The sequence below is a fragment of the Pelodiscus sinensis genome, chromosome 1 (genome assembly GCF_049634645.1).
Source record: "Pelodiscus sinensis isolate JC-2024 chromosome 1, ASM4963464v1, whole genome shotgun sequence".
Classification (NCBI taxonomy): domain Eukaryota; kingdom Metazoa; phylum Chordata; order Testudines; family Trionychidae; genus Pelodiscus; species Pelodiscus sinensis.
The window spans coordinates 56,777,267-56,800,048 of record NC_134711.1 but is presented as its reverse complement, the minus strand read 5'-3'; the positions used below and the strand labels follow the sequence as shown (position 1 = coordinate 56,800,048).

General features: G+C 41.7%; 1 protein-coding gene across 6 annotated transcripts in view; it reads left to right on the top strand.

The window, feature by feature from the left end:
• The window catches only part of RPAP3 (RNA polymerase II associated protein 3), a 61,851-nt gene that overhangs the window by 26,640 nt on the left and 12,429 nt on the right, over positions 1 to 22,782 (top strand). For all 6 annotated transcript variants that reach the window (XM_014575212.3, XM_075930640.1, XM_075930635.1 and 3 more), the window contains 8 exons: positions 942 to 1,069; positions 2,102 to 2,223; positions 4,793 to 4,863; positions 4,989 to 5,105; positions 14,905 to 15,116; positions 17,359 to 17,557; positions 18,485 to 18,582; positions 20,476 to 20,576. In XM_014575212.3, the coding sequence (XP_014430698.2) occupies positions 942 to 1,069; positions 2,102 to 2,223; positions 4,793 to 4,863; positions 4,989 to 5,105; positions 14,905 to 15,116; positions 17,359 to 17,557; positions 18,485 to 18,582; positions 20,476 to 20,576 (1,048 nt within the window). The remainder of the gene's footprint in view (positions 1 to 941; positions 1,070 to 2,101; positions 2,224 to 4,792; positions 4,864 to 4,988; positions 5,106 to 14,904; positions 15,117 to 17,358; positions 17,558 to 18,484; positions 18,583 to 20,475; positions 20,577 to 22,782) is intronic.

The window sequence follows — 22,782 nt, the reverse complement described above, 5'->3', positions numbered from 1 at the left end:
GCACAGATGAAGCCACATCTGGAGCATTACATCCAGTTTTGGGGGGCCCACTACAGAAAAGATGTTTAAAAAAATTGGCGAGAGTCCAGGGGAGGGCAATGGAAATGATTAGGGGGCTGAGGCACATGACTTATGGAGAGGCTGAGGGGACTGAGCTTATTTAGTCTTTAAAGGAGAAGAATGAGGGCAGGATTTGATAGCCTTCAATTACCTGATTCAAGTTCCAAAGAGTATGGTACCAGGCTATTCTCATTGGTGGCAGATAACAGAACAAGAAACAATGGCCTCAAGTTGTAGTGTGGGAGGTCTAGATTAGTTCTTAGGAAAAAACGAAGAGGGTGGTGAAGCACTGCAATGGGTTCCCTAGAGAGGTGGTGGAATCTCCATCCTTACAGATTTTGAAGGCCAGGCTTGACAAAGCCATGACTGGAATGATGTGTTTGGAGTTGATCCTGCTTTGAGCAGGAGTTTGGACTAGATGTCCTCCTGAAGTCTCTTCTAACTCCAATCTTCTTTGGCTCTGTGATAATATTATTTGAATAGTGGTAAGATTAAAAAGTGAATCCATGTCTAACAGTTTTTCCAGTGTGATGTTTCTAAATATGAAAACTAAGTAGCCACATCTGGCTCTTGAAATGTTTACAATTTACAGTAGTAGAATACTTCTAATTCTTAATAGTATTTTAAATGCTTGCCAATATATCTAATAAACTTAAACAACATATGGTCTGGTAGCACTATATAGAGCCATTATCTGAAGGCTGTGCCCACAAAGGCTCATGATACCATCTACATGTTTTGTTAGTCTATAAAGTGCTACCAGACCATTTGTTGTTGTTGTTGTTGTTGTTTTTTTTAAGTTTCTCCTGTACAGACTAACTTGGCTACCCCCTGAAGCTTGTCAACTTCCTTAATATATTTTTTTCATCCAAATTTATCAGGGAAATGGATATTTCAAAGAAGGAAAATATGAAGCAGCAATAGAATGTTATACACGTGGCATAGCAGCAGATGGCACCAATGCACTTCTGCCAGCTAACAGAGCTATGGCCTATCTCAAGATTCAGAAGTAAGTGGCATTGAGTGTATGCTTCTCTAGTCTTTTTAAATTGGAATAAAAAAGTGATACATCACATCAGTTTCATATAAATTCAAATGGTTACGGCCATTCATTCTACACTGTTCTTAGAATTCAGTATAAAATATATTCAAACAAATTATCATGTTTTTTTATATCTCCTCTAATATGTGCAAATTGTTATCTTTATGATTTTTTTTTAAATGAAAACATTTTGAAAGAGAAAAATAGGGATAGGTAGAAATCATAGAGAAAATGGTTCAAGTTTCACTCAATTTGACTATTCCTAGCTTTCTTTCTTTAAAGCTTTGCACAACTATTCTGGCATCTTCTGGATCAATACTGTTTACATACAGCAAAAAGATAGAAATTTGGTAGCTCATATAGGAGATAGCTGTCTCATAGCAGTCGGCTGTAGGAATAATTCTGTATAATTTTGTTAGACATGGATTCAAATTCAAACTTCTGAGGGGATAGTTATAAGTAGTCTATAAAAACACATACATCGTAATGTCAAAAGCTGTTTTCAATTGTGTGTAGAAAGGTAGTTGGATGGTGGTTGTTTAAATAAATCCAAAAAGTCTCAGTAATAATACACACATACATTTGTCTCTGAACTTTACAATCAAATGAGACGACTGGTGGTGGTGGGGATTTTTAACTATTTGTAAAGGCTCTTTCCATATAGTATGTGTTCTTCTGTGTGGTTGTCACAAAGTTCTGGTACAGAACCAATAATGTAGAAAACTTTAGGTCTGTTAGATTATGCTTATTTGGAAAAGTATTGCTTTCTAAAAATGCCATAGTTATGGGGGGGGGGGGGCAGAGAAGAGTCTAGAAATAAACTAATACTTGATGCTCAGCACTTGTGAAAGTTAGATCGTTTGTGTTTATAGATTCAAGGACTTAATTTTAGGCATCCAGTTATTACAAATGTTTACGTATTTGAAGAACTATTTTATTTAATACTGTTTTCATTACATGATTAGCTTAGTAATCTTTTAAAACTTCTTTTCTATTGAGATATGAAGAGGCAGAAGCAGACTGCACACAAGCTGTGCTACTAGATGTTTCCTATTCTAAAGCTTTTGCCAGAAGAGGTACTGCCAGAGCAGCATTAGGAAAACTAAAAGAAGCTATGCAAGGTGAGACTTTGAATGCATTCAATGTTTGTGATGATTTGTTTTGTCCTGATTTTTAAAAAAACTCCTAAACAATTACTAGGTGACTGTGCCCTATGCTTGCTTTGCTTGCCTCCCCTTTCTCTCTCTCCCTCCCCTCCTCCCCCAACCCCCTGTGGCTGCTTTTGCTTTGCCGAAAGAGCCTGCTGATGTGGTGATGTCATTCTGTTGTCTGGTGGGAATATTCTGTCATCCGTCAGGAAAAACTTTTTTATATATGTAGAGAGAAACCACTGTATTGGCATTACCTTTATATTGGGGCAAAACTCTTTTAAAAAAAAAAAAAAACCCACTCTGGGTGTGTCTAAACTACACCCCTTTGCCGACAGAGGGATATAGATTAGGCACATCACTATTGCAATGAAGTGGGGATTTAAATATCCCGTGCTTCATTTGAATAGAAATGGCCACCGCTTTTTGCCAACGCAGCACTTTGCTGGCAAAAAGCGGCAGTCTAGATGGGGATCAGTCGACAGGGAAAGACTTTTCCGACCGATCCCTTATGCTTCGTGCAACGAGTTTTACAGGATTGGTCGGAAGAGGCTTTCCTTATCGACCAATCCCCGTCTAGTCTGCTGCTTTTTGCCGGCAAAGTACCTCATTGGCAGAAGGCGGTGGCCATTTCTATTCAAATGAAGCGCAAGATATTTAAATCCCCACTTCATTTGCAATAGTGATGTGCCTAATCTACATCCCTCTTTCGGCAGAGGGGTGTCGTTTAGACACACCCTCTGTGAGGATTTTTAGGGAGGGATTAAAGACATTCCCTCACTCATGGCTTTCTGTCATCTTAGATCACAATTCCAACAGAGGTACAGCTCACTTGCTTAACAGATCAGCAGTTAGGGTCACCAATGAGATTGTCAAGTCACCAGTGTGGTGTCCTGAAAGGCCCTGTGCTTTGTCCAGTGATAAACATTTGAATACTTTTTGTGCTCCCTCTGTATATTATTAGCTCTATATAAATTGCTGATACAACTGATACTCCAAGAGAGCCCCCAAAGATCACAAAATCAGATGATGATTGAAGACACCCAGCCAGATTTATTGTAAACGAAGCATAGTAATAGCTTCCTTGGATCCCAGGCCTACAGATATGCTTAAGAATGTGAGCCCATGACAGTGGACTTGACTCAGTCAGTAAGTAACATGGGATTTAACATGCACCCCAGAGGTACATTTTTAAACATAGGTACACACTCACTACATATCACTTCTGCCGTATTAGGTTGCTACCGTCTGACGATACATAGATAACACCCATTACCTTTTACATGGGGGTTCAGTTACTATAATGCTGTTAGTTTTAGACCCTGTCCTGATCCTGGATCAGTATGTCTGTTGTTTGTGGGGAGTTTGTTCTTCACAAGGTGTTCTGTTATGACCTCTCTAGAATGTACTTCCAGCTTGTGCCTTGTATTTAGTATTTTAAATTATGAACCCTGTTTGTGTCCATTTCTGTTAGCTGGGCCTGCCTCGTGCTCACAGTTTTAACTTTGCTTTATATTAGCACAGTCTTGATCATTGTGGCCTAGGCCACCTCATTTCAGGCCTGTAATACATGAGCTTATGTTTCAGGCCCTCCTATTACTCCATAAATGTCAAGTCTTTAATTATTTGTCTTGATAGGACAAATTGAAGATTTATTTTACTTGCCCCCCCATCCACCTCTTATTTGAATGGATAATTTTATCTCTCTAAAGATTGCAGTAGAATGTAAAAAAGAGTGTTGTAGTCGGGTTCCAGGTTTGGATTCCTGCAAAGAATTAAGTTTCAATAACATGGGACATAAATATTGGGACAACAGGGGAGTTAAGGACTGATACCACAGTGATATAGTAAACCAATTGAATTTACAAGCTTGAGCATGTGTTTTCAATATTATCCTGCTTCAAAAACTTCATTAAAATGGAGTCTAGTTTGAAAATAGTAATTTAGGGGAAAATGCATCACAGGAATAGTGTACCTGTTCCAGAAACAAACATGATGAAACTAGGAAACTCAGATTTAAGGTTATATTTAAAAGGAAACAGGCCTTTAACTTGTTCTGAAAAAGCACAGTTAAGGCATCTAAACAATCTTAGCTGCCTAATGCCAGACAGTAATCACATAATTAAAGCATTTTACTGTTCCAGGTTAGGTAAAAATTGTTTTGAAAGCTCACTTGTTATTTTTTCTTAGCTCTGCCACCTTGTGGTATCCCTTCAGGACAGAGTTATGGCTGCTTGGGTGCCTTAATTATGCTTAAGTACAACATGCTAATCAGTCTTAAATATGGATCTATGACTGGTGCTTTCATAAGAGAGATTATTTTAACATAAAATGTATTTTCCCACTTAGTGTTAAATACATCTTTATATTACATATTACTAGTTACTAGGAAATAGTCAAGATTTCTATTTTTCCAATTTATATTGAGTGAGTTTTTGTATTTTTAATTTGGAGTTACCTTTTCGGCGAAAACAGATACTTTTAATAAAAACAAATACTTCAACTTCAAATTTGTACGTATTTTTTTTTTTTATTCATTTAGATTTTGAAACAGTTTTGAAGCTGGAACCTGGCAACAAACAAGCAACGAATGAACTAACCAAAATACAGAACGTATGTATGTTTTTGACTGTGTTGCAGTTTGTTTATATAATTTTTCTGTGCTTAGATTATATGTATACATTGAATGAGTTTTATAAACAACCTTAATTTTAATTATCTGAACAATTTTCTTTAAGGAATTAGCTGAGAAAGGTCTGTGGATTTACCAGGAATGTCCTGAACGATCAGCAGAAGAAGCAGAAATAAGAAACCTAGTGCTACCCATTGATAAACCCTTGCATCTTAGGTCAACTGTAAGTGTGTTGGGGCAGCAGGGGAAAGTGCAATATTTTGAAAATTAAGTAGGGCATGAAGAAATGGTGGCGTTCAACAGTTAACCCCTTTCTTACTTGTTGTATTGCAAATGTAAACCTATATTTGTCAGGCACATTTCTTCTTAGAGTGGCCCTCGTGGGTGCTCCACTCTAGGGGCTCGTCTACACTGGCCCCTTTTCCGGAAGGGGCATGTTAATTTCAACTATCGTAGTAGGGAAATCCGCGGGGGATTTAAATATCCCCCGCGGCATTTAAATAAAAATGTCCGCCGCTTTTTTCCGGCTTTTAGAAAAGCCGGAAAAGAGCGTCTACACTGGCCCTGATCCTCCGGAAAAAGCGCCCTTCAAAGTAGGAATAAGAGCCTCCGGAAAAGGGCGCTTTTTCCGGAGGATCGGGGCCAGTGTAGACGCTCTTTTCCGGCTTTTCTAAAAGCCGGAAAAAAGCGGTGGACATTTTTATTTAAATGCCGCGGGGGATATTTAAATCCCCCGCGGATTTCCCTACTACGATAGTTGAAATTAACATGCCCCTTCCGGAAAAGGGGCCAGTGTAGACGTAGCCAAGGTGTCAGGCTCTTTCCAGCGCCGCTGATCGGAAGCTTTTCGTAGCTGTAGTCGGCCGGACCACGCATGCGCAGCAGTCACTGCGCGCCGTTTCTCCCATCGCGCGGTCCGGCCCCTCTGCCAGTTCCTCTCAACCGTCCTAGGTTGCTGACGGAGTTCCGTTGTCTCTCCTCAGAGGCAGCTCCTTTCAAAGTTCAAATTTTCATTAGTTTTTCTTCAGGTTATTGTTAGTTTGTTATTCGTTAGTTTAAAAAAAAAATTAAAGTTAAACTTAGGTTACTTTTATTGTTGCTAAGTTCTAGTTTATTATTACTATTTAACCCGGTTGAATCCCAGTGCCTGGTTCACCGGGGTTTAAGAAATGTTTCCAGTGTAAGGACCCCATGCCAGCGTCTGATGGCCATGACGCATGTATACACTGTTTGGGGGAGTCCCATATACCGAGCAAGTGTGCCCACTGTTAACGGCGATAGCACGTAGGGACAGAGACATGAGTCTCAAGCTCATCTTCTTTGATAAGGCTCTGCAGCCTTCTGAAGTGGCTCAAGGGGACTCCTCTATGGAGCGCAAGCGGAGGTTGTCACTGCCGAGGGAGTCGACCGTGAAGAAAGGGAAGAAAGCCTCCCCGGCGCGATCCCTGGCCGCAGCCCCTCTGTCTAAAATCAGTGAGGGTGCCCAACCAGGCACCTCTGGAACGGGCCGTCAGCCCGCGAAAGAAAAATCGGAGAGGCATAAGCCTTTAGTGCGCTCCTCTTTAGTGCGCCTTTGAGCACTATTAAGGCTGCGGGGAAGAAGCTGGCTCCTCCAACTCACAGGCGGCTGCCTACGCAGGCGGCACCGATGGTGCAACAGCACGGGAGGCATGATACAGCACCGAGGCCGGCACCACTTCAATCGACGGCACCGACAGCCCAGTCGGCACCGGGGACCAAACGCCCACGGCGTCAGATACGGTGCCGAGTGACAGAAACCAAGTACGGCACCAACGGACCACCGCAGTTCGGTTCCGCATAAGACACCGGCAGGAGAGTTAGTCTCCCCAGCTTCATCAGTACGGCATACTGGTTTTGGACAATGAGGATCAAGCCTCAAAACATTCCTCTGTTGATGAGACCCTCACCATGCCTTCAGCCGTTCCTACAAAGCTCAAAGGAAATCGGTTCCGAGAAGGGTGTCCCTGTCTCCCTCACCGATGTTTTCCCCGGCACCGTCTCCATCCCCTCCATGGTACCACTCTCCGCGAGAGCCTCGTTATCAGCGCAGCCCACGTTCTCTGCACCAGCATTCGAGGCCTCACTATACTTATGTGTACAGGCACCCCCTGCTGCATTATGGGATGTCTACTGGCAGATCTCATTCACCGACTCGTTTGCCTTCAAGGTCTTATCGCAGTAGATACAGCAGTGCCCATTCATCCAGGAGGCCGTCTCCTGACTACTCCTATTGCCATGAGGGAGAGATTATTTTTCTCATGACTATACAAGATCTCGTTCTCCTTCCCCTTGTTGTTGCTGTGCGTCTCTGGCTAGACGCCAGTCCCCGGTGGGCTCACTCCAACAGACAGCCCCATCGCCCAAGGTTCCGGTGGCAGCTGCTCCTCCTCCTCCTCCTCCTCTTCTTCAGATGTCCAAACCAGAGGAGGGTCAGATTTCGGACGATGATGCCCCTCCACACACAGTGTCTCCAGCTGACATTTCGTCATATTCCCCGGAGGAGGCCTTCTTTCAAGGGGACACTTCACCCCCAGATGACGGTCAAGAGTTCCAGGATCTCTTTAAATGGGTAGCGCAGACACAGAATGTCCAGCTGGCAGACATGCAGACCAAGCAATACAGGCTGCTGAAAAACTTACACCTGAGACAACAGTCGAGAGCAGCACTTCCGAGTGATGAGGCCATTCTCGAACCAGCCTCGGAAATCTGGCACACCTGGCTTCTGCCCCACCTACATCAAAGCGGGCGGAAAAGAGAGATTTTGTACCTTCCAAGGGTTTGGAGTTTCTCTTTACCCACCCCGAGCCAAACTCTCTTGTAGTGGATGCAGCCCTTAACCGTGCCAAGAATCCACAGGTGAAAAATGCAGCAGTGGAGAAAGAGGCCAAAAAACTAGACCTCTTCGGTTGAAAAGTTTATTCTTCATCCACCCTCCTTCTTCGCATTGCCAATTACGCGGCACTTCTGTCCAACCATGGGTTCAATAACATCACCAAGTTGGCAGGGCTTGCCTAGAACGCTTCCGAAGCAGACAAGGCCATACTCCGCGCCATGGTACAGGAGGGGTACGCTTGCTCTAGAGCTAGTCTACAGATAGCCATGGATATTGTGGATACTGCCACAAGATCAATAGCTACCGCAGTATCCATGCATAGAGCATCATTGTTGGCTGCTGCGGGTGCCCCTAAGGATTTGCAGGCAAAAGTCAAAGATCTTCCTTTCGACAAATTGAAGCTATTCGCGGACAAAACTGATGAGGTGTTACACACTGGAAAGGACTCGCGTACGACCCTACGTACCCTTGGCATGTACGTACCACCGTTCCGTCGTTGAAGGTACTTCCGTATCAGAGGCGATATGACTTTCAATTCCAAAGATGATAACCTTGTCCTTTTGATCAGACTTGATCTAAACAAAGACCGCAGTGTAGACGTCCACAACTGTCTAGGGCGACCAACGTACTGCACACAAAACAGCAGGTTTGACTCGCTTGTCGAGGGTGCAACCTCACCTGTTGTCGTTGCCATCACTGCTGATACCATACCCATCTTTCATCATCGCCTTCGGCCTTATTACAATCGTTGGGCTGAAGTATCCACCGACAAATGGGTATTGGAAATAAGATCAGGCTTCACCATCCCCTTTGGGTCTATACCCCCTATCCATCCCCCAACCCCGTCTCTTTTCAGGGACCCCTCTCACGACACTCTTTTGCGACAGGAGGCTCTACGCCTACTTGCCATCGGAGCCATAGAGAGGGTCCCAAAAGAGTTTAAAGTGAAAGGCTTTTATTCACGCTACTTCCTGATGCAAAAGAAGACAGGAGGATGGAGACCGATTCTCGATCTGCGTTGGCTCTACAGTTACCTGCAGAAAAGACGTTTCAAGATGGTGACTCTGGCCACAATAATCCCATCTCTGAATCACAATGACTGGTTTGCGGCCCTCTACTTGTAGGACGCATATTTTCACATTACGATTCATCCGGCACACAGATGCTTCTTGCGCTTCATGATAAACAATGACCATTTCCAGTACAGGGTCCTCCCCTTTGGCCTGGCGTCAGCTCCCAGAGTTTTCTCAAATACTCTAGCTGTCGTCGCTGCATATCTCCGCCGTCAGCACTTTCTCATATTCCCTTATTTGGATGATTGTCTCATAAAGGCGACAACGCATCAGGAGACCATGTGTATGATCTCGTTGATCAGAAACATGTTCGATTCTCTGGGCCTAATAATAAACAAACAGAAGTCGACCATTGTCCCCACACAAAATATAAAGTTCATAGGGGCAGTCCTAGATTCTATCACGGCAATGGCATACTTACCTCTAGACAGGTTTCACTCGATACAAGAACTAGTGAAGGTCCTCGACACCGCTCCGACTGTATCCGTCCATACCTGCCTTCGTCTTCTGGGCCACGTAGCATCTACCACCTTTGTTGTTCTCATGCCAGACTTCACTTCAGGGATCTTCAACACTGGTTAGCAAGAGTATACATACTGCAAAAACACAGCATTCACAAGATGGTCACTGTGCGGCCACATGTCCGCAATTCCCTGCGTTGCTGGAAGCATACAGGAAACCTTTTGGGAGTTCCATTCCATCGTCCTCAGTCCTCTGCGCTTACAACAGATGCCTCGCTTATTGGCTGGGGTGCACATATGGACGACGACTGCATTCAGGGCAGGTGGTCCTCCACAGAGAAGACTTATCACATCAATCTCTTGGAGTTACGTGCCATTTTTCTGGCATGCAAGAATTTTTTCCCACGCATTCAGCACACCACAGTCACAGACAACGTGGCGGCAATGTACTATGTGAACAGACAGGGAGGCGCCAGATCCCGCTCCCTCTGCGCCGAAGCAGTGTGGTTCTGGAATTGGTGCATAACGAACGACGTAATCATCACAGCGTCTTACTTACCTGGCATCAGCAATGTCGTTGCAGATTCGTTGAGCAGACAATTCCCTGCGGATCACGAGTGGGAGATGAGATCAGGCGTGCTACATTACATCTTTCGCAGGAGGGGTACGCCAACGGTAGACCTCTTTGCCACAACACACAATGCCAAGTGTCCCCAGTTCTATTCCAGAGCGGGAATGGGAAGGGGTTCTCGGGGCGACTCCCTTCTGACCACTTGGCACAGATCACTCCTTTACGCATTTCCCCCACAGTCCTAGTTGCAAGGACTTGAGAAAATAACTTTCGAGGAGGCGACAGTCATCCTGATAGCCCTGGCATGGCCGAGACAGCCGTGATACCCACTCTTGCACAGGATGTCAATATACCCACCATGAACACTCCCTCTTCACCCAGACCTGTTATCACAGGAGGAGAAGGGGCTCTCCGGCATCCCAGACTCGATTCACTCCACTTCACAACATGGCTGATAACTGGCTCAAAGATGACGAGCACCTTTGTTCACAATGAGTCAAGACAATTTTGATGAGCATCAGGAAATCTTCGACTCGAAAAACTTACCTGGCGAAGTGGCACAGGTTTGCTCAACGGTGTCGAACTCAAAACATGCAACCCCTTGTCTCTCCTTTGCGTCAGGTCCTGGATTATGTCCTCCAGCTTCACGATTCTGGCCTCTCCTTGTCAAGCCTGAAAGTTCACTTAGCAACTATCAGTGCTTTCCATCAACCAGTGCAAGGTTCCTCTTCCCCCTCCCCCCCCATCAAACCACGAAAAGATTTTTGAAGGGATTGGCGAACATGCACCTACCTCACAGACCACCTCCACCAATCTGGAGCCTTGATTTGGTCCTGCGCACAATCGTTTGCCCTCCTTTTGAGCCCTTGGCATCTACATCGCTGCACATGTTAACAATGAAAGTCGTATTCCTATTAGCGATTACCTCGGCACGCAGAGTCAGCGAGCTGGGGGCGTTAATGGCAAGTCCTCCCTATACATCTTTTTCAAAGGACACAGTGACATTGCGCCTACATCTGGCGTTTATCCCCAAAGTTAATACGTCTTTTCATATCAATGAGCCTATAGTTTTAACCTCCTTTTATCCTAAGTCGCACGCTTCTCCCTCAGAGACCTTGTTACACATGCTCGACATGCGACGAGTTCTCTCCTTTTACATAGAGAGACCCCACTCATGGATACGTGCGGACAGGCTGCTCGTGTCACTAGCACAACGTTCCAAAGGCAACCCTCTTCGAGTCAACGTATAGCTAGACTTATCACTACTTGCATCACGACATGTCATTCACTCAAAGGAAAGCCACTTGCTTCTCAGCCTATTGCTCATTCCACTAGAGCAGTTGCTACCTCCACCGCTTTTGTCCAAGGCATCCCCCTTAGCAACATTTGCCGGGCAGCCACCTGGTCCTCTAGCACTTCTTTTGTGCATCATTATGCTGTAGTGCGGCGCTAGGCCTCAGACACGGCAGTAGCGTCTGCGGTTCTAGCCTCTGCACAGAATCATTGACCCGGTGCGCATCTTGACTATTGCTTTGTAGTCACCTAGAGTGGAGCACCCACGGGGACCACTCGAAGAAGAAAGGGAAGTTACTCACCTTGTGTAGTAACGATCGTTCTTCGAGATGTGTCCCCGTGGGTGCTCCACGTCCCGCCCTCCTCCCTACTTCGGGTCAGTCTTCCTGTCTAGTTACTGATTCTGGATGGTGAGAGGAACTGACGGAGGGGCCGGACCGCACGACGGGAGAAACGGGTGAACGGCGTGCGGCGGCTACTGCGCATGCGCGGTCCGGCTGACTCCAGCTACGAAAAGCCTCCGATCAGCGGCGCCAGGACGAGCCCGACACGTAGAGTGGAGCACCCATGGGGACACATCTCAAAGAACGATCGTTACTACACAAGGTGAGTAACTTCCCTTTCTGGTGTAATAATTCCTGAGTTTAGAGACTATGTAGCACTTTAAAGACTAACAAGATGGTTTATTAGATGATGAGCTTTCGTGGACCAGACCCACTTCCTCAGATCAAATAGTGGAAGAAAATAGTCCACTATTTGACCTGAGGAAGTGGGTCTGGCCCACGAAAGCTCATCATCTAATAAACCATCTTGTTAGTCTTTAAAGTGCTACATAGTCCTGTATTTTGTTTCAGCTACACCAGACTAACACGACTACATTTCGATCACTTGAGTTTAGAGAGACCTTTTAAAAACATATATTAAGATGATAAATGTGGTTTGCAGATAAAGATTTGTGTCCATTAGACTTACACTATTCAGACATTTTAATTATTTTCTGCTTTCTAAATGTATGAGAGAAATTCCCTGCGACAGAGATAGTAGCATTTGCTGTATTTTGTACAGTGCAAAGCATACTAAAGTTTAAAATTTTTCTTAATTTAAAAACTTATTACCAAACAGTTCTTTTTCTTGACTCCATTAATTGTAATATAAATTAAAATGATTAACAGACTAAAGTTAGAAAATAATGTCCTCTTCTTGAAATTTAAAAAGAAAGTATTGGATTATTTACATACAATTATAATATTGTATTAATACAGATGTAATAAACGATATCTTCCATAGCTTTAAATAGGGATGTTAGCATGTAGTCATCTACACGATTAACCAATAAGCCTGACCTCATCGGTTAATCCTAATGGCTTCATACCCTCTACACCTCCCTTTCGGCCTCCTGTGGGGCACTCTTCTCCCCCCCACTGCCTCCCACAGCTGGTGCTGGAGGGAGGGGGGGGGGAACAAGCTTAAAAGGCAGCTCACCACGAGTACCGGCTCCTTCAGAGTCACTCTTTTCCCCCCTTCCTCCCCTCGCCTCACCCTCCTCCTGGTACTGCTGCCTTGGATAGAGAGGAAGCAGTACGGCGGATTTCAAACCACATACTGGCTCCCAGGAGCAGTGTGCCCCCATCATGTGTAAATGTGTAACGGCTGAAATTTTTTTCAGCAGTTACACGTTTAGAAAGAGAAATATTTGTTAACATTCCTAATCTTAAATTACCCTTGGCATATCAGCTGTAGCATTTATTGACCTGCTAATTTTCATCTTTAAAGCGGCACTAACTAGAAATACTAAATACAGTAAAACTCCGATGGTCCGGCATCTGATGGTCCAGCACTCCTGATGATCCGACACCATCAGGAACCCGGAAGTGCTCCGGGCAGCCGGACCATTGGATCTGCTCTGCCCCCAGCTTCTCCGATTTAGCCGCTGCTAAAACTGAACAGCGGCTGAGTCGGGGAAGCTGGGGCAGAGCAGCTGGGTCGCTGCCGGGTTGGTCCTGTAGCGCTGCCCCTCCGGGCTGCTGCGGGACTAACCCGGCAGGTACCCCAGTTGTCCCCGATTCAGCCGCTGCTGAAACTGATCAGATGCTGACTCCAGGAAGCCCGAGGCAGAGCTGCTCTGCCTCGGGCTTCCTGGAGTCAGCCGCTGATCAGTTTAAGCAGCGGCTGATTTGGGGACACCTGGGGTAGAGCAGCTGGGGTGCTGCCGGGTTGGTCCAGTAGCGCCGCTCCTCGGCGCTGTGGGACCAACCAGTCAGCCCCCCAGCTGCTCTGCCCTAGGCATCCTGATTCATTTCCCCCCCCCCCACACCAGACCCCTCATAGCCCCCCCTTACGATAGTCCGGCAAATATGATAATCCGGCACCCCCTGGGTCCTAAAGGTGCCAGATTATCAGAAGTTTACTTTATAAATTAATGTTAGACACACATTTATTGTCTTATTCTATCTGTAAGAGCACTGAAAAAGGAGCAAAGAGAACAGAAATCACCTGATCTCCCCAGTGGAGACCTTACACCTCTCTTGATATGGGTCAGGATGGGTTGTGTCCATAATGGACTGCTGTCTGGCTATCCCAAGATGGAAGACCGTTCTTTGGAGATTGTTGGTTGCTGACATGGTTATTAGAGCAACTCACACTGTTCTAATCTGAGGTGGGTGCTGAACCAGAGCTGAGCGCTGGAAAGTAGGGATGTCGATGTGTAGTCGACTACATGATGAAATCATAAGACTGGGCTTATCAGTTGGGCTTATCAGTTAATTTTACCAACTACACGCACCCCCGCCTTGTTATCAGAGGCAGCAAGGGACAAGGAGGCGGGCACCAATAGGAGTGGGAAGACAGCTTTTAAGCTGCTCTCCATGTCTGCCAGCTCCGAGGAGCAGTCTGCCCCCCTTTACTTTCCTCCACTGCCTCCCACAGTGTGCATCCCTTGAATGAATTAACTGGCTAGTTGAACTTCAGTCACATTACTAATAATTGAATGTGACCTTGTAAATATGCACAACACACTCTATTCCCAAAAGATTACATTCAGTGGATGGAATTTACCCTTCACTTGAGTGACTTTTTTATAAAAGACCCTGAAGTCTTATGGAGGGCCTACAATATGGGGTATGCAGTTATTGGAGATCAAGCAGGGATCAAAATAATTATTAACGTAACTGAAACACATAGAATGAATTATTCCATAACAATGTGTAGGTAAGCTATGGAATTTACAGGACAGGACATAATTTATTCAAAGTGTATGACTGGCTTTTATATTTTGTGACCACAGACTCATTTATAGTTATCCATGCAAAATAAAGTTATTTGAACCTCACTGCTGCATCTTGCTTTTGAAGTCGTGATATAAAATTTGATTGGCTAATGAACTGATCACATATGATAGATCCTAAATTGGAAGGTTAAAGGATCTCAAAAGAAGTATGGGTTTTTTTCCAGTTATCTGGGAAAACAATACAGAAATGGAATGACTTTGAAGTGAGGATCCCCCATGATACAGAGAAATAAAGTAAAGTGGTAGCAGGGAAAAGAAGGCCAAATAAGAAGGAATATTTTTAATTTTATGATGAGTTTTGAAAGCCTGTTATAACTATATAAACACACTGTATATTTTTATTGTAAGGTGTCTGTTCTGGACACCAGCACACTCTAATGTGGTGGCTCTGAGGTTCTAGCTCCATTGTGAACAATAGTCTTTTATTTGTAATTTCTACAAAGAATAGAGTATCTCACTAACCTGAGATATTTGTTCTATTAAGAAACCTTTGAGAAGAATATTCATTGAAGAAGTTGGTGATGAGATGCAGAATATTGATTTGCCTAACCCTAGTACTCTAGCCAATAATTGGATTAATTCTACAAACATCGAAACAACAAGGAATCAAAGTCAAAATGACCTCTTAACCTCATCTGATACTCCAAAAGCAAAACAATTGAAAATAGAAGAAATCAGTGATAGTCCAGCCTGCCAGTGAGTATAGTAAAGTCTTCTGGTGTTCTTGAATTTGATAAGCAAACATAGCTGGGTATGTATTAATTTCTTTGAATGTTGCACCAAAAAACCTTGCTTAAATGTAACTACTATATCATTTGTCATCTTGTAGCTGTATGCACCTTGTTTTGAAGGATTTATTTAGGAATATGTTTATGCATTTGTGTGTGATAATTTTGAAACAAAAACATGAGCCTTTTAGATACAGCGGACAAGTTGTTAGATTGTTTTGCTCAGGTATTCCAAATAACTGAGGTAAGTTGTGTAATTTTGATCTATAATAATGCTTCATTTCCTGTGCATTATATCTTATGTCAGTTACTTCAGTTGGGAATTTTAGGGCAAGATTCTAATTCTGCACATGGAGGAGATTTGGGGAGGCAATAAAGATGATATTAAAGCTATTTTATCACCTCTCCTCCATTTGTGGAGGTAACCAGGAGTCTCATGTCTGCTCCAAGTACTGTTGACTGATAAGAGCTCCCAAGGAGCCTGTGGCAGCAGCATGCCTTTCTGGCCCACCACTATTTACCATGCCTTAGCTTTCTCCCAGGTGGTTTCCATCAGCCCCCGTGGCGAGCTACTGGTGATGAATTTAAACAATAATCCCAAGTGAACCATAAAAAGAAAAATTCTCCATTCTTCTTGGCCTAAGCTCTCAGGTGTTTCCCACTCTCCACAGAGCACTGACTCTCTAGGCATTTTCCACATGGGAGCCTCCCTGCTTCCAGGGTCAGTCATAGGAGCCAGTCTCCTTCCTGAAACCCTCAGTACACAAGTTTGTCTGACGGGGAGCTACGTTTCTCAAGAACCTACTAGAAGATCAGCCTGCCTCCCCCAATCAAAGTCTTGCAACCCTTTGAGGTCTTCCCATAACTTCTTCCCAGCTCTCTAGGGGTACGTCTATATTTGCGCCCTAGTTCGAATTAGGGATGCAAATGTAGGTGACCAAAATTGCTAATGCAGTGGGGATTTAAATATCCCGCACTTCATTAGCATGATCTCGCCAGCACGTTACTCTGTTCAACAGCTGTTCCGAAAGTGAAAGTGCGCACCGGGATGTGTTAGTTTGAACCAAACCCCTAACAGTCCCGGTGCGCACTTTCACTTTCGGAACAGCTGTTGAGCGGAGTAACGTGCTGGCGAGATTATGCTAATGAAGCGCGGGATATTTAAATCCCCGCTTCATTAACAATTTCGGTCACATCCATTTGCATCGCTAGTTTGAACTAGGGTACAAGTGTAAACATACCCTAGCAGATGAGGATCAGCTGGAAGGAGAAGGTAACTGACCTGTCTTGGACTAGGCTGATACTGACTCTCTCCTTAAAAGACCAGCCAGCTTGTGACAGGGTCATTTTCTTTCTGTAGTGGAATCATCCCTTGAATGACTCCTAAATCATCCCTGGGTATGGGCTGGACGGGGTGACACAGAACCAGTAAAGATAGTGCCCTACACCCAGGTTTTAAGAATCCTTGGTTGGCTGGTTTGAAGAGTATTTCCCAGGCTCTTTGAACGGTCAGAGAGCTTTAATATGGTATTCCTTGCCTCTTTTAATGTGCTTTTACTGACTATAAAACTCAAGTGTATATCTTTTTTTTTCTCCCCTGAACAGTTGAATGGATTTATTTGGTAGTATTTAGGGCAAAAGTACATTTTTACAGCCACGTTTTAACTGCTAAAAATATACTGATAGAAAAGACAAATAAATTATAGGAGAACAAATGGCTGCACTGTAATCAGTGTTGAAAATGTTTTCACTTTTGACATGCTTATTGTTTTGCATTATGAAATTGCAAAGAAAACTTATTTTTGTATTCTTGCAGCTGTGAGGGGAAAAATTCTGTAATGCTGATATATATTGAATGTAGAAGCTTTGTACACTAAAACAGGGTTACTTCTGGAAATAAAGTAAATATGTAGCATATACTTTTTCAGGACTAGAAAATCATTTAAGTGGACAAGTGAAAATTATACTTTAACAAACGTTTAATTAATTCCATTAAGTATGTTTGTTTGCTTTTATTTCAAAATTTAGGAATATTTTAATCTGGAGAAAATAATTGTTTTTTATAGAAAATATTACCAAAACCTTAAAAGTGAGGACATTTGTTAAGGCTTAGGTTTGCAAAAGAGGTGTGGTACTCAATAGCTCCAACTAAGACTCATTTATGAAATGGCCTGAATTTTTAATTTAAAATGTATATTTAAATATTTTAGAGTTCCTACCAATATGAAAGATATGTCATCAGCTACACCTCAGTTCTCCAGTCTGAAAAATCATCTAGACAAAGAAAATAAAATATCACTTCCCGTGTCTACAACTGATGTCCCTGCAATCCCTGCAAATTCATTCCAGCTTGAATCTGATTTCAGAAAATTGAAAGGCTGCCCAGATAAGATGTACATGTACCTAAAGGTAAGAGAAATAATAGTATATGACTGCTACTATGCTTAAAGAAATAGTCTCTTTTTATATTAGTAGATTGAGAAATTAGCACCTAAGGCTGTGTCCAGACTCAAGGGTTTTTCGAAAAAAGGCATTCTTGAATGCAAACAGGGCTTTTTAGAAAGAGAGCATCCAGACTGCCTGGGTGATTTCTTTCGAAAAAGCGGCTTGCTTTTTCAAAAGTACTGCTTGCAGTCTAGATGCTCTTTTTCGAAAGAGGCTTGCAGTCTAGACGTAGCCTAAATGATTTAACAATTCTTAGGTGTTAATATCCTTATCATGATACCAAATAGCCTTGACTCCACATGAAAATAATTTTCATTCTGTGCTTACGTTTGTTTTATTTCAAATTTTAAAACATAAGTCTATAAATAGTGCCCTAATTTTTTTTTTTAATCCCTTCCAAATTATGTAAACTTGCATCTTGGTATCCACATTGAACTTGAATTGCTCACATGTGTGTTTGCTGGATTGGAATTATAGCATTAACGAATACCAGTATTCTTTAAAGTGTTTTGAACTGCTTTGAATTAATTTTTTGAAGGAATGTTTGTTTATCCTTTGTTAATTTACATTTTTTTTTAAACAATCATATGCATCTTGCAAAAAGGTACAAGTTAATAAAATAAAATGAGTAGCTCTAGGAAGAGAAATATATCTCCTTGTAATTACAGCTGTCAATTCAACAGAATAGAAGGACGTATGAATAATAGGCCAAAATGTATTCTTGTAGCTTTTATTATTCATTTTCAGAAGGGTCCATGATGTTGATAGGCACTATAAAGTATGTGGAAGGGAATGGACCCTACTTAGGAGAGCTTAAAATTATTTGTTTCGGTTTTCATGATTGAATCATGTTTTATGTCTATAAATAACAATGTTTTTATTCTTCCAAAGCAAATAGAGCCTTCGCTTTACCCTAAGCTGTTCCAAAAATCCTTAGATCCAGATGTCTTTAACCAGATTTTGAAAATTCTGCAAGACTTTTACATTGAGTAAGTTCAGTTCTTTACTAATTATCTTAGGGTTTTATATTGCTTGCTGCCAACATAGGCTTTTTTCTGTTTGCCTTACAGAACATATTGTTGATACTCTGATAGCTAAAAGCATATAACACTGGCTTATCTAAATGTATTCCTGAAGAAATTAACTTTCAATACAGAAGAGTATTTCAGAAGGACTAGCTAGGGGAAAATTGGTAATAAAAAGCCTTTTGATTTAGTCATTGGTTAAACTTCATATTGTCTCAGTAGTGACTACTGACTGTCTACTCAGTGATCTATTTAAAAATGATTTGTTTTTATTGGACAGCACATTCCATTAGCACAGAATTCATTTTTAAAACAATTCAGTATAGCTCAAAGAAGAGCAAAAAAACTAAGAAATTCAAACAGATTTCATTACTTTAGCTGTCGTCTTTGTCATGTGTTCAGTGTCTTGGTTTTTATTTTCCTCCTTTAATTATATGCTTGTACTTTGTAACAGAACACATAGAAGTAGCAAGCATGTGTGTGTAAATGGAAATCTTAATATTAAGAAAATAAAAAGCATTTAGCAATTATTTCTGTCATGTTTCAGTGCTGCATAAAATTCATTCGCTCATTATGAATAATTTGCCATTCCTCTGAATTAATGTGGGCTCTAAAAATGTTATGTTTATTATTATGCAGAGTGGCAAGTGTAAATTAAGAGTCAGGATATAGGCTGGCAACAAATTTTGGCCAATCAAAAGCAAATCATGCGGGTGAATCACCACACCTGAAGAGGCATGTCCTTCATTCGGTGTTATTACATGCATGGCTGCTAAAGAGTGAATTTATTGGGAGCAGAAAGATAAAACTAGTTTTTAAAAGGAGGGGAATGTGAGGTATGAAGAAGAAAGAAGATAACTTGTAGTCATTGATAGTGAAAGAGGAAGGTAAGTGATCTCACATGCTAACATTGTCAAAAAAAATCCTGATACCTTTTCCTTAGTGCTAAAAATGAGAGCAATTATGCATTCTGATTACTAGGCACATCACCACAATCAAATTGCTAGGTTCCCATTAAAATATCTCTCCTTATTTTACTCCTGAAACCCTATGGATTTCCATACATTTAATCAATAGATCATGATCTGTAGAGGTCTAAAGTGGTAAGTCAAGTGTATTTCTTACTACTAAGGCAGTTTACTTAACACAGTTTGTATGAGCACGTGTTTCCGAGGGAAAAGCCGTAAATTGCATTATCTGTTGCTTCCATTTTTGTTTGGAAACAACATGAATTTTATTTTTCCTCTTCATTATCATGAGCCAAGAATAACAGCTCAAAGGAAAAGTTCAACAAGAAACACACACCTTAAGCACCAGTCTTTTGGGTACTGAAAAGTATGATTTGATATACAGGCAGTCCCTGGGTTACGTACAAGATAGGGACTGTAGGTTTGTTCTTAAGTTGAATTTGTATGTAAGTCGGAACTGGTACATATTGTAGGGGAAACTCTAGCCAAACATTTCTTCAGAGCTCAGTTTTATTCTCCCACACCTCACTTCCCTCAGTCCTTTATTCTCAAGCTGAGGTGTCTGCTGAGAAAAGCCGCTCTGCATCTCCCTGGTCTGCTGGGGGGAAGCAGCTAGTGCAGGGTTGCCTCACCCCGTTTGTAAGTAGGGATCCGATGTAAGTCGGATCCATGTAACCCGGGGACTGCCTGTATAGGAATAGTAATAGCTAGTGCATGATTTCATGTTTATGCCTTGTCAACTTTCCTCCTTTCTGCATTTTTTTATCTTTATCTATTACTAAAAAATATTTGTTCTGTAGCTTGAAATATATAATCCTTTTTATAGCTATTGGATCTTTCTAATCAGAAGTAGCTATTTGCATATGTATTTAATAATCTTTTATTTTAGGAAAGAGAAACCAACGCTTATCCTTGAAATTCTCCAGAAGCTATCTGAAATAAAAAGATTTGATATGGCAGTGATGTTTATGTCAGATTTGGAGAAAAAAAGTAAGCACAAAGTAATGTTGAATTTTATTTTTTTTAAGACATTGGATCTTGGCATAGGTCTTGTTTCATCCAGAAACAATAAATTTCAGTATCAGTTCAGTTTATAATGATGATGCAAATAGACAGACAAATTCTTATTTATTTATACTTCACAGGCAGCTTTAACTACATGCTTCTAAAAAGATTTTCAGTTTATTTTGTGAGAGGTTGGAGAGGGAGAGCATCAGTCTAAAAGCACTGAACTCAACTATTCTGAGAAGGGAAAGTTTCACCACTGTGTAGTGACAATTATTGACTATACAGTTGTGAAGCTGACACATTCCAGACAAATCATATCCTCCTTGACTGAGTGATCAGTTTATTTATGGCTTTTGTAAATGGGTTTTAAAAAAAGGAAGAAATGGAGACCTATCCTTAGGATACTGTCTGGGCTTGAAGAAAGCGCCCTGAAAAAAATTAATCTTCATAGAGTCTAAGCCCAGAAAGAATCACTGTAATCATTTAGTATGATCTTTGGTATAACACAAGCCATGGAACTTCACCAAAAGAATTCCTAGAGCAGAGCTTTTAGAACATTTTGAATACTTTTGAAATGTAGAAATTCAATCTAGATGATTTTGAATTGCATATGCATGCTTGATCAAATCAGCTGTTTTAAATGTGCTGTTTAGAGATTTTCATTTTTTGGGATCTCCTTAAAACTCAAACTAACAGCCAGAAAAGACATGCTGGCTATGACTACCATTTTCAATATTAAGTAGCAATGTTGTATACAAACCCCAATAGCTGCCATTGTAATCGAGCACAATATAGTACAAATATGCAAGATGTCATACCTGATTGCCACTAAATCATGTTTGAGAAGAAAATCTTTAAAATGTTTGAGTGAAACTCCTTTATTAATTGCAGTACTGTGTGCTGCCACCTTTGAATTTTCCCCATCAGTGTAATAACAAGGCACAACTTGTTGTAAAAAGACCTTTATTTACGTTAGAGAGCACCAAAAGGAAAAACAATTACTTGCCATTTGAAAACAAAAACCCAAAAATTGATTCTGTCTTGGGACAGGAGAAGGTTGTTAGGCTAAAACAGACCCTTGATTTGCATGGCTGGCCCTAGCTGTAATGCAGCTTAGAACTACTTCATAGCAGCTATAACTTAAGCCATTGGAAAAGAATCATTAATATACCTTGTCAATTGATAATTGCCATCATAGATCTCCTCCCTGGCCCTCCTGCACTGTTGTTCCTCCACCATTTTAGTCCCTCTACATTCTGTTGTAGGATATATGCCTCGGGATCTGCAAAAGTACACATATTCCAGCAGAGATTCTGTGCTTCGGGGACATCTCTGCTGGACATTTGCAGCTACATTATGATCCCTCTGTACCACTTTTATGCAAAGGGCTGTAACCTACCTTGAGAATTTTGCCCTAATACCCTTGTTAAAAAATTGTGTGGGTGTGTTTTAATATTAGTTGTTTTCCTATGTAATGAATAAATCAGATTCTACTGGATTCCTCTTAGCATCTTTTGAATATTAGTCATACAGTGTAATTGTTTTCTGACATCTATTTTTTTCAGTTAATTTTATTTTTGAGAAATCTAACACCTATATGAACACTAATTAGTGTTAGAGATTGACATCTTCTGTTTTGTCAGAGAACAAATTTAAGCAGACAGTGAAAGCATCTCTAAATTGTTCTTCCAGTATGCATCAGCACTTTTCTTCAAGCATCACCTCAGTTAGTTCACAGGAGTTTTACTCTTTACGCCTTGATCATTCTTTCGTACAGCATTTGGGCTGTGTCTAGATTGCACCCCTTTTCAGTAAAAGGGATGCAAATTAGACACAGCGCAATCGCAAATGAAGCGGGGATTTAAATCTTCCCCGCTTCATTTGCATAAACATGGCTGCCACTTTTTTCCGGCTCGGGGCTTTGCCGGCAAAAAGCGCCAGTCTAGACGGGGATCTTTTGGAAAATAAAGCCTTTTCCGAAAGATCCCTTATTCCTGATTTTAAGAGGAATAAGGGATCTTTCAGAAAAGGCTTTATTTTCCGAAAGATCCTGTATATGTTTGAATATTTGTCTACTTCGGGTCTGTACTGAGACCATCAGTTTTATGCACATAAGCCATTTGGTGCCTTACATCTATTGCTGATAAATGTACATTTAAAAAAAATTAGGAAATTACTACATTCAGCT